Source organism: Saccoglossus kowalevskii, chromosome 2 (genome assembly GCF_978046115.1).
Source record: "Saccoglossus kowalevskii chromosome 2, keSacKowa6.1, whole genome shotgun sequence".
Taxonomy (NCBI): domain Eukaryota; kingdom Metazoa; phylum Hemichordata; class Enteropneusta; family Harrimaniidae; genus Saccoglossus; species Saccoglossus kowalevskii.
In genome coordinates this window covers 1,693,717-1,706,745 of record NC_140642.1, presented here as the reverse complement: position 1 = coordinate 1,706,745, position 13,029 = coordinate 1,693,717, and the positions used below count along the sequence as shown (strand labels likewise).

At 36.7% G+C, this 13,029-nt stretch overlaps 1 protein-coding gene across 1 annotated transcript in view; it reads left to right on the top strand.

The window, feature by feature from the left end:
• The window catches only part of LOC144364068 (uncharacterized), a 100,018-nt gene that overhangs the window by 51,356 nt on the left and 35,633 nt on the right, over positions 1-13,029 (top strand). Inside the window, exons 9-16 of the mRNA XM_085496169.1 lie at positions 4,935-5,066; positions 5,468-5,585; positions 5,867-5,994; positions 6,780-6,812; positions 6,989-6,990; positions 7,046-7,178; positions 7,375-7,809; positions 8,038-8,232. Coding sequence (XP_085352295.1) covers positions 4,935-5,066; positions 5,468-5,585; positions 5,867-5,994; positions 6,780-6,812; positions 6,989-6,990; positions 7,046-7,178; positions 7,375-7,809; positions 8,038-8,232 — 1,176 coding nt within the window. The remainder of the gene's footprint in view (positions 1-4,934; positions 5,067-5,467; positions 5,586-5,866; positions 5,995-6,779; positions 6,813-6,988; positions 6,991-7,045; positions 7,179-7,374; positions 7,810-8,037; positions 8,233-13,029) is intronic.

Sequence of the window (13,029 nt, the reverse complement as noted above, 5' to 3'; positions counted from 1 at the left end):
TCTTCATCATGCTTACTAACTTGCTTCCTCTCCATCATGCTTACTAACTTGCTTCCTCTCCATCATGCTTACTAACTTGCTTCCTCTACATCGTGCTTACTAACTTACTTCCTCTCCATCATGCTTACTAACTTGCTTCCTCTCCATCATGCTTACTAACTTGCTTCCTCTCCATCGTGCTTACTAACTTGCTTCCTCTCCATCATGCTTACTAACTTGCTTCCTCTCCATCATGCTTACTAACTTGCTTCCTCTCCATCGTGCTTACTAACTTGCTTCCTCTCCATCATGCTTACTAACTTGCTTCCTCTCCATCGTGTTTACTAACTTGCTTCCGTTCCATCATGCTTACTAACTTGCTTCCTCTACATCATGCTTACTAACTTGCTTCCTCTAAATCATGCTTACTAACTTACTTCCTTTCCATCATGCTTACTAACTTGCTTCTTTTCCATTGTGCTTACTAACTTACTTCCTCTAAATCATGCTTACTAACTTGCTTCCTCTCCATCATGCTTACTAACTTGCTTCCGTTCCATCATGCTTACTAACTTGCTTCCGTTCCATCATGCTTACTAACTTGCTTCCTCTCCATCATGCTTACTAACTTGCTTCCTCTACATCATGCTTACTAACTTGCTTCCGTTCCATCATGCTTACTAACTTGCTTCCGTTCTATCATGCTTACTAACTTGCTTCCTCTCCATCATGCTTACTAACTTGCTTCCTCTCCATCATGCTTACTAACTTGCTTCCGTTCCATCATGCTTACTAACTTGCTTCCGTTCCATCATGCTTACTAACTTACTTCCTCTAAATCATGCTTACTAACTTGCTTCCTCTCCATCATGCTTACTAACTTGCTTCCTCTCCATCATGCTTACTAACTTGCTTCCGTTCCATCATGCTTACTAACTTGCTTCCGTTCCATCATACTTACTAACTTGCTTCCTCTACATCATGCTTACTAACTTGCTTCCTCTCTTGCTTATTGTAATTTAAGTCACATAAGATAATTATACTATAAGTTGACATATATAGTATTTGTTAACTGAGCAGTATTTGCTAATTTCCAGACTATTGAGTAAACTTTGCACAATTATATAAGTGTTATTTCAGTATTATCATTGTTTAGAATGCCTTGAAGAGTTTTAGACAAAAACAGGAACAAAATCGTAATTAAATGCAAGTAAATAATGAAATATTTCCTCAGTCAAGTAATCATGTAGAATTAGATGTTGTTACCCATAAACTTGATAATTTCATGGACCAAATAATGCACAAACTTGACAGACTAATAAATCAAAGAGAAATAGCTTCAAATGTAATGCAATTACTACTGGTAAATCATTTTCACTTGTATCAAATTAATATTGTGAGTACTGATTGGATAGATGTTATAAATGAACTCCCTGGTGCTGGTTTACGAAACCTTGGACTTGCATGTTATCAAAATGTTATTATACACATGTACAAGTATTAATACATACTCCAGCATTTGTAAGCTACATTCTTACCAATCAATGCAGGAAAAGTAAAACACCATCTTGTTTGTTAGTGTGAATGGGAATCATTTATAATCCAGATGTATTTGGGTGACAACAGTTTTAATAGTGCAGCATGGTTACAGAAATACATTAAAAGTAGAGAATTATTTAATCCTCTTGTAGAAAATGATGCCCATGAGTTTCTTGTGAATATATTTGACATATTAGAAAAATATGATATAAACAGTAATAATATGCCAGTACATACTTTACAAAGTATATTTATGGGTATCTATAATAACACATATAAATCAAAACACTGTGCATGTCAGAATGTTAGACTGGAACCATTCACTGTTTTACAATTTCCTCTCACATATTCTAGTAATAGAGAACCAGTTTCTATTTCACAATGCCTTAATGATTATTTTAGTTAAAAAACAATACATGAATATTTGTGTAGTCATTGCAATTCATAACATCGTGACCAATCAAGTATTACCACAATACCTTGTTATACAGTTGAAACGTTTTTTTTTCAAATTTTGGGAATAAAATAAAGACACCCGTCAGTTATTCAATAAATTTAAACATGTCTGAGTAGGTAAGCAACAGTTACTATGGTGATACTTCTTACAAGTTATATGGTGTAATAATACATCAGTCTAATAAAAAAACACATTCAAAATTAAAATAAAAAGAGAACATATTTTGACATTCTAAACATTAAATTATAGTGATCAATAAAATAGAGAAATAATTAAAAAAAAGAACGACAAAACACACTTACTAAATAAATGACTTTTAATTTGATAACAAAAATAATTGAGAGCGACTCACATACAGATAAATTCAGAGTGGATTAGGGTGATTTTCATAGTTATGACATCATATTAAAAAAATACATTGACAGCCCAAGCACGGATTCTTATTCCATAAATTATTACGCAGACCAAGCTGCAAGTAAAGGCAACAAAGGTGTGAATTCGACATTCAACACCAATCATCGAACAATTCAGACACTTTTAGCCTGCGAAAATGAAAACAACCTGAGGGCTGCGTAATTTCCTGTTTGTCCGTCGCTTCGTTTTCGCATCATTATCAAAATTACTACTACCTTTTACATAACACGAGTTGTCTCTATAAAGCGATAATCAGGATCGCAAAAAAAATCAAATCATTTGAAACACTTACTCGACGTCTCTCTCCCTTCTGAAATCCGCCTCAGTGATCATGGGCTGGTCCGGAATCTATTTTTTCGAAAACGTTTTGTATTGCGCCAGGTTTTAAGTTGCCGGCGTTTCTTGTTAAAACCTAGTTTTTTTGTCATGGACAAGGACTGTTTTTCAAAAAAAAAAATCTGAGGTGAAGTGGACGCTGTAAGGAGGAAGTCCACCCCAACCTTTTTTCGTTATATTCACGGCTTTCGTCCACCGATTTCGCACGTTTGGATCAATTGGAAATGTGTAAATACTTACACTATGACTACGGTATACGCATTACTGCAACCTCCCACAACACAACGTTTAACCATCATAAATGTTTGTTGTGAAAACAACTTCTGAAAATTCGCTCTTTCAAAAATAAAATAAAATAGACAAAAAAGAAAAGAAACGCTGATCAAAAAGTATGTTGAATGACACAGTGATATAAAAGTACGGCCAGCATTTGTTGGCGCACTTTCGGCGAGTCGGAAATCCGGAAACAGTTGATCGTTTCAGGATAGGTGGGCATGGCTACAGCACAGGAAATATCTCAAATTTACTTGGATACGAGTAATCATTTGCAGCAAAATAATCAATAATTGCCCATTTCAGTGGGGCACAGATCTAAAATGGGAAGTGTGTGGGTAGGCATATTACTCAGGCAATTTAAGGTGATTTGCATTACAAAGCAGAGCAACATAATAGAGGGCGTTTTTTTTACTTTTCAAATAATACAGTAGTCACTCAATGAATATAATAAGGCAGTTCATATTTGTCTCAGTGAATCATTAATTTTTGACAGACACCTGTACAAAATACTTGGGCAAAAGCCAGCTAAGCCATCTGGTATCTTGCATGATTCATGAATCTATTCACCTCTAAATGCAGCACTTTTTTTCTGAGATGCGGCATTTGTTTTTATAATAAATAATCTTAATTACTTTGAATAAAGCTAGAAATTATGTCCCTTAAAATAATTAAACAAATTAGGCACCAATGATTTTGTAAGATATTTACTGATTGCTTTGATACTTAGAGTTGTTCATATCATGTAGATGTCTTTAATTCTCTAATTTTGGTGAATATTTTTGTCATTTTTTCGTAAAGATATTAGTTTATCACTGTGATATCTGGGGAGATGAGTCTAATTACAAATCTGCTATCGAAGACCTACACCTAAGCTACTGTCGGTTTTTCTCCAAAAAAATAGGCATCTACGAAGAACTCAGAAGATATGATAAATATATTCCTCAAGAGACGAATGATCAAACATTACAATCGCATAATGAACACAAATAATACCCTTCTTAAAGAACTATTAACACATAAAAAATAAAACATCAAAAATATTAGACAAACATATAAAACCATCGTTTGAATTATTTTTGAAAAAAACCATATCAATGATGACAATAAGAATAACGTCAAAGAAAAAAATAAACCTAGAACATACAGAGATTTCAAAATGATATTCAGAATGTAAAAATACTTAGTTGATATCAAGAACATCAAAATGAGAGAACAGTTGAGTAAATTCAGACTCGGCAATCACTGTTTTAAAATCAGAATGGGCAGACATACAAAACCTAAAACTCCAATTGACAAAAGAATGTTCTACTTATGTATTGCTATGGAAATTGAAGACGAGACACACTTCGTAATGTCATGTAAAAAATACAAACAGCAAAGAAATTTATTTTTTGAAAACGCAGTAAAAGTAATTAAAAATTTCACTGTTTTGACAAAACCCAACAAATTCTCAATTCAGATATAACATTTCTTAATATCATGTAAGCAAAGTACCTATAAAAATATTTATATATAAGACAGCAACTTCCAGACTGAACACAATAAGCCCAGTTTATATATAATTAATTTAAATAACCCTCCTTGTTATGTCCAAATTTCCATGATGCCATTTTCTCTTGAAATACTAAACCCTTAACCTTAATTTCTTATTTTTGTAGCTTTATAGTTCCTAGTCAAGTTGTATTTTGTATGTTTTAGTTGTTTTTATTTAAGACTATACTGCTGTACCATTCTGCGTCAGTGTTGTCAATAAAATATCAAGTGCCTGTATTGCAAAATGAGCACATATTTCTTTTGTTGGTGTCTCTGTTGTAAACTTTTTTCGTGTTTTTATAATATGTTTTTAACATTTTTTTTCTATACAGAATAGAATGAAAATGAATGTTCACTTTTTATATTCATTTGGTAAATATAAAAACTTTTTGCATTTTAGATTTAGTGTGTCCACGAGGAAAAGAGGACGTCGTGACTGTCTGCATAGATCGATGTAGTACTAGTCAGTGTCCGGATGGATTGATGTGTTGTTCTGTGGGATGTAGTAAAGAATGTGTCAGACCTGTTCCTGGTATGTAGGACATCTGTCTAGTTCTGTAAATATTGTACATGCCAAGGTAGATTTATACAAAGAACAATTGCCGATCAAATTATTTCCCACAATTGTTAGTATTATTGGTCAATATTGCAACCTTGGTATCTCAAACAGAGCATATATAATCAATTCTGTTGTGATCATGTGGCTATTGACCTTCCTAGGTCAACATATTCCTTGTTCTTCAATGCAAAATTCAGCTGGAAAGGGATTGTATGAAAATTTTCACTATGTATGTGATGTTCTCACTGCTATTAACTAAATGATTATTCTTATGTGAGAATTTTTAAAAAACTGACTGTCTCTGTGATCCACACAGTATAAATTCAAACATGTATTTATTAACCCACCAGTATCTGATTGTTATTGTCTTAAAGCTCATATGACACCTTGTCAACAAGCAAGTCTGATGGCCCAGAACTTGCAGTCTGGTAACCAGGGAGATTCCTCCTCTGAATCAACTATCATAGTTCCTAGAGAGAGATCAATTCCCAGGTAAAATTTAGTGGATTGGTATTTTCTAGCAACCAGTTAAAGCACATAACCACCGCACATACTTTCAGCTATTTTCGTAAATAAGGAAAAATTCAATCATTTGCAGCTAAGTCTGTTCAGAACAATTTACATAAAAACAACAATGTACATCTACAAATTTGCAATAAAGATTTGTGGATATATTTATTTGAGTGTACAGCATAAGCAAAAGGTCACACAATAAAGAGTGGTATTACAGTATAATAATTAATGATTACATTATGTTTCGGTATCGGTAATAGGTGTACGACTGATGGTAACTATGAGCAGGTACAATGCAGTGAAAGTATTGGTATATGTTGGTGTGTTGATGAGAATAATGGTACCAAAATTAGTGGCTCAGAAGTAAGAGGCAATCCCGACTGTTCTGGTTAGTATATCAGTCAGCTAATGGCATATGTATAGTCAATTTATTTATTTGTTTGTTTTATTCATGCTTGTATAAAACCAATATAAAATTAACTTAATTTGTGTAGGGAAGACATACAATGTAGTATAGTAAGTATATGCCTTAAAACTATAAGTAACATATTATGACATTATATTCTGTTGTGTATTTGAATATTCATGTGTTTTATAAAACATGAGTCTCTGTGGAGAGGCATTTTTATAAAGTTTTATCTTCTTTTTTTTCTTCATTCATTATTTTCAGTATTTTATCAGTTATACACATGTTTGTTTAAGTATTTTCTTTAACAACTGGCCGATATGTTTGTCAATCCCCTAAAACTTGTATATTAAGTATTTCTTTAACAACTGGCCGATATTTTTGTCAATCTTCTAAAACTTGTATATTAAGTATTTCTTTAACAACTGGCCGATATTTTTGTCAATCCCCTAAAACTTGTATATTAAGTATTTCTTTAACAACTGGCCGATATTTTTGTCAATCCCCTAAAACTTGTATATTAAGTATTACTTTAACAACTGGCCGATATTTTTGTCAATCTTCTAAAACTTGTCAGGTGAGGTTTTCTTATAGTTTCATCTATGTTCTCAACCTGTATCTAGTGTGGAATTCTTTGAGTGGTTAAATCGTATGATTGAATTAATTAATCTGAAATAGAATAGAATAAGGTCAGTTACATAAAAAACGAGAATATGAACAATGTACTATACACAGACAAATAAAAAACTTAAGTTTTTTTATTGCAGCGGATGCACCAAGACATGATGTATATATTCAGAGTAAGTATTTTACCATTTGTTATGAATAAATGCTCTATATTTAAAGTCCTTTATTGTATGATGTCTAAAATGGGGATTACTATTAATTTGGGTCTGTTTACCATAACAATGTATTGAGATATGGGTTGTTCTAGCATAATAATTGATTAATTAATGATAATTTATTTGGTTCATAGGCGTAATCCATAATCTTTTTGATTTTCCTTGCAGTATGTGATACTGAAGTTGTTTAGCAATGCTCCAGGAATCTGTGTTATGAGGCAGTATGCTTAGCTAATCCTACTGCTGTATGTCGGGTTAACCCTTGTGGAACCTGTACTGTTGAATTCTATGATGCCTCCAATCAAATTGTTGATTGTGCATACAGTAAGTATAATAACAAACAGAATTAATGTTGATTGGTCAGGGAAGTTCATTGACAATTTCATATTAAGAGAACTATTTTGAGATCAATCATAAATCATAAATGATTTGCTGTTCATTCGCGGTTGTCTGGAGGTCAAAATTGTTGTTGGATTATGCTCACCCTCAATTCAAAAATGTAAAATACTTTTTTTTTCAGATTTGACTCCTTGCCAGATAAGTCGACAAACTGCAATGAATAACAACAACCGTGGGTTTGGTTCTTTTACTGACTCTTTGTTAGATAGTCTTCCTGATCATGTTTCTGACTTCGTCAATCAACTTGGAGGTGTCTGTGGCATTCCAAGTATTGGTGGAGGTGGTATCCCAGGAATAGGAGATCAGGGAAGACTGCCTAATATTGATGATATTTTCCAAGTTCTCTTCGGGGAGGGCACAAATGAAATGCCAAATTTGGATCAGTTGACTAATCTACTACAATCTTGGGGTGGTGTTAATCTTGATGATGCTGAGGATTTCAACCTTCAACATATATTTGATGGTATTGGAGATTTGTGGGATGGACTGTTTGGTGACAGACACAGAAGAAGATCTGGTGAAGAAGATGCAAGAGGTGATGGAATCCTTAAATCAGGTGAATTGATGATCTAGTCAGGGGGAAAGATGTTGTAGAAAAATAGCTGGGCATAAATTCCTGACTTTCCAATATACTGAATTCCTAGTTTTATTTTTTGAGACAACAAATCAACAACTGCAAAATAGAGTGAGTCATCATCAATCAGTCATTTAATTTGCCAAGTTTTGGGCTCAATTATTCTTGCTGAATAGAGGGTTGTAATTTCTTATTATGTATTATGTTTAGATGATCCATTGTTTGGTCCATATATACCCCAATGTGGTAATGACAACAACTTTGCTTGGAAACAGTGTCGTGGCAACACAGGTATATGTTGGTGTGTTGACAAAGATGGTAGTCCAATTGATGGTACAGTTGCTATGCGACCCAATTCTGAACGTATGCTTTGTACCGAAAGCGGAGCAGATCATGTGGAACCTGGTAAGTTTTATTAGCTATGCTGTCAATTTCGCCAAGTGGAGCTAGTCATATTACTGATTGTTTGTCAGCATCTGCATCCACATTATCAACTTTTTTCTGAAAAGTACAAGTCTGATTGGTTTGAACTTGGTATATATGTACCTTGGGTGGACCTCTTTCAGATTTGTTCATTTCATGATGATATTCTCTTCTCTTTTCAAATTTTGATGAAATATTTTTAGTAAAAAGTGATTTTTCAAAATTTTCAACTTTTTTTGAAAACCACATGGTTAATGTTTTGCTGTCCGCACACTTGTATTAATGTGTTCATGCTCTATAGTTTATGTTTCGCTGTCCATACTCTTGTATCATTGCATTTTTTACTTTTTCTTGAAAATTACAAGTTCAGATGCTTTGATGCTCGGTATGTAGGTACATGTACCTTGCGTGTACCTTTGTCAGACTTTGTTCAATTCTCTATTTTTGGTGAATATTATTGTCATTATTGGTATTTTGGACTTCTTGGTATTGAGTTGGCAGTTTTCAAGGAGTCTTATGGCTGTGTGATGCTCAACTACCACAATGTTCTTGTAGGACACCAGAGCTATTTTGACTGTGTAGGACAGTGTAGCTATTTTGACTGTGTAGGACAGTGTAGCTATTTTGACTGTGTAGGACAGTGGAGCTATTTTGACTGTGTAGGACAGCAGAGCTATTTCGACTGTGTAGGACAGCAGAGCTATTTTGACTGTGTAGGACTGTGTAGCTATTTTGACTGTGTAGGACAGTGTAGCTATTTTGACTGTGTAGGACAGTGGAGCTATTTTGACTGTGTAGGACAGTGTAGCTATTTTGACTATGTAGGACAGTGGAGCTATTTTGACTGTGTAGGACAGTGGAGCTATTTTGACTGTGTAGGACAGTGTAGCTATTTTGACTGTGTAGGACAGTAGAGCTATTTTGACTGTAGGACAGTGGAGCTATTTTGACTGTGTAGGACAGCAGAGCTATTTTGACTGTGTAGGACAGTGGAGCTATTTTGACTGTGTAGGACAGTGGAGCTATTTTGACTGTGTAGGACAGCAGAGCTATATCGACTGTGTAGGACAGCAGAGCTATTTCGACTGTGTAGGACAGCAGAGCTATTTTGACTGTGTAGGACAGTGGAGCTATTTTGACTGGGTAGGACAGCAGAGCTATTTTGACTGTGTAGGACAGTGGAGCTATTTTGACTGTGTAGGACAGTGGAGCTATTTTGACTGTGTAGGACTGTGGAGCTATTTTGACTGTGTAGGACAGTAGAGCTATTTTGACTGTAGGACAGTGGAGCTATTTTGACTGTGTAGGACAGCAGAGCTATTTTTACTGTGTAGGACAGCAGAGCTATTTTGACTGTGTAGGACAGCAGAGCTATTTCGACTGTGTAGGACAGCAGAGCTATTTCGACTGTGTAGGACAGTGGAGCTATTTCGACTGTGTAGGACAGCAGAGCTATTTCGACTGTGCAGGACAGCAGAGCTATTTCGACTGTGTAGGACAGTGGAGCTATTTTGACTGTAGGACAGTGGAGCTATTTTGACTATGTAGGACAGTGGAGCTATTTTGACTGTGTAGGACAGCAGAGCTATTTTGACTGTGTAGGACAGCAGAGCTATTTTGACTGTGTAGGACAGCAGAGCTATTTCGACTGTGTAGGACAGCAGAGCTATTTCGACTGTGTAGGACAGTGGAGCTATTTCGACTGTGTAGGACAGCAGAGCTATTTCGACTGTGCAGGACAGCAGAGCTATTTCGACTGTGTAGGACAGTGGAGCTATTTTGACTGTAGGACAGTGGAGCTATTTTGACTGTAGGACAGTGGAGCTATTTTGACTATGTAGGACAGTGGAGCTATTTTGACTGTGTAGGACAGTGGAGCTATTTTGACTGTGTAGGACAGTGGAGCTATTTTGACTGTGTAGGACAGTGGAGCTATTTTGACTGTGTATGACAGTGTAGCTATTTCGACTGTGCAGGACAGCAGAGCTATTTCGACTGTGTAGGACAGTGGAGCTATTTTGACTGTAGGACAGTGGAGCTATTTTGACTATGTAGGACAGTGGAGCTATTTTGACTGTGTAGGACAGTGGAGCTATTTTGACTGTGTAGGACAGCAGAGCTATTTCAACTGTGTAGGACAGCAGAGCTATTTTGACTGTGTAGGACAGCAGAGCTATTTCGACTGTGTAGGACAGTGGAGCTATTTCGACTGTGTAGGACAGCAGAGCTATTTTGACTGTAGGACAGCAGAGCAATTTTGACTATGTAGGACAGCAGAGCTATTTCGACTGTGTAGGACAGTGGAGCTATTTCGACTGTGTAGGACAGCAGAGCTATTTTGACTGTGTAGGACAGCAGAGCTATTTTGACTATGTAGGACAGCAGAGCTATTTCGACTGTGTAGGACAGTGGAGCTATTTCGACTGTGTAGGACAGCAGAGCTATTTTGACTGTGTAGGACAGCAGAGCTATTTCGACTGTGTAGGATAGTGGAGCTATTTTAACTGTGTAGGACAGTGGAGCTATTTTGACTATGTAGGACAGTGGAGCTATTTTGACTGTGTAGGACAGCAGAGCTATTTTGACTGTGTAGGACAGCAGAGCTATTTTGACTGTGTAGGACAGTAGAGCTATTTTGACTGTGTAGGACAGTAGAGCTATTTTGACTGTAGGACAGTAGAGCTATTTTGACTGTGTAGGACAGTAGAGCTATTTTGACTGTGTAGGACAGTAGAGCTATTTCGACTGTAGGACAGTAGAGCTATTTTGACTGTGTAGGACAGTAGAGCTATTTTGACTGTGTAGGACAGTAGAGCTATTTTGACTGTGTAGGACAGTAGAGCTATTTTGACTGTGTAGGACAGTAGAGCTATTTTGACTGTGTAGGACAGCAGAGCTATTTTGACTGTGTAGGACAGTGGAGCTATTTTGACTGTGTAGGACGGTGGAGCTATTTCGACTGTGTAGGACAGCAGAGCTATTTCGACTGTGTAGGACAGTGGAGCTATTTCGACTGTGTAGGACAGCAGAGCTATTTTGACTGTGTAGGACAGCAGAGCTATTTCGACTGTGTAGGACAGTGGAGCTATTTCGACTGTGTAGGACAGCAGAGCTATTTTGACTGTAGGACAGCAGAGCAATTTTGACTATGTAGGACAGCAGAGCTATTTCGACTGTGTAGGACAGTGGAGCTATTTCGACTGTGTAGGACAGCAGAGCTATTTCGACTGTGTAGGACAGCAGAGCTATTTTGACTATGTAGGACAGCAGAGCTATTTCGACTGTGTAGGACAGTGGAGCTATTTCGACTGTGTAGGACAGCAGAGCTATTTTGACTGTGTAGGACAGCAGAGCTATTTCGACTGTGTAGGATAGTGGAGCTATTTTAACTGTGTAGGACAGTGGAGCTATTTTGACTATGTAGGACAGTGGAGCTATTTTGACTTAGTAGGACAGTAGAGCTATTTTGACTGTGTAGGACAGTGTAGCTATTTTGACTGTAGGACAGTAGAGCTATTTTGACTGTAGGACAGTAGAGCTATTTTGACTGTAGGACAGTAGAGCTATTTTGACTGTAGGACAGTAGAGCTATTTTGACTGTAGGACAGTAGAGCTATTTTGACTGTAGGACAGTAGAGCTATTTTGACTGTAGGACAGTAGAGCTATTTTGACTGTGTAGGACAGTAGAGCTATTTTGACTGTGTAGGACAGTAGAGCTATTTTGACTGTGTAGGACAGTAGAGCTATTTTGACTGTAGGACAGTAGAGCTATTTTGACTGTGTAGGACAGTAGAGCTATTTTGACTGTGTAGGACAGTAGAGCTATTTTGACTGTGTAGGACAGTAGAGCTATTTTGACTGTGTAGGACAGTAGAGCTATTTCGACTGTGTAGGACAGTGGAGCTATTTTGACTGTGTAGGACAGTGGAGCTATTTTGACTGTGTGGGACAGTGAAGCTATTTTGACTGTGTAGTACAGCAGAGCTATTTTGACTGTGTAGGACAGTAGAGCTATTTTGACTGTGTAGGACAGTAGAGCTATTTTGACTGTGTAGGACAGTAGAGCTATTTTGACTATGTAGGACAGTGGAGCTATTTTGACTGTGTGGGACAGTGAAGCTATTTTGACTGTGTAGTACAGCAGAGCTATTTTGACTGTGTAGGACAGTAGAGCTATTTTGACTATGTAGGACAGTGGAGCTATTTTGACTGTGTGGGACAGTGAAGCTATTTTGACTGTGTAGTACAGCAGAGCTATTTTGACTGTGTAGGACAGTAGAGCTATTTTGACTGTGTAGGACAGTAGAGCTATTTTGACTGTGTAGGACAGTAGAGCTATTTTGACTGTGTAGGACAGTAGAGCTATTTTGACTATGTAGGACAGCAGAGCTATTTCGACTGTGTAGGACAGCAGAGCTATTTTGACTGTGTGGGACAGTGAAGCTATTTTGACTGTGTAGGACAGTGAAGCTATTTTGACTGTGTAGTACAGCAGAGCTATTTTGACTGTGTAGGACAGTAGAGCTATTTTGACTATGTAGGACAGTGGAGCTATTTTGACTGTGTGGGACAGTGAAGCTATTTTGACTGTGTAGTACAGCAGAGCTATTTTGACTGTGTAGTACAGCAGAGCTATTTTGACTGTGTAGGACAGTGGAGCTATTTTGACTGTGTGGGACAGTGAAGCTATTTTGACTGTGTAGTACAGCAGAGCTATTTTGACTGTGTAGGACAGTGGAGCTATTTTGACTGTGTAGGACAGTAGAGCTATTTTGACT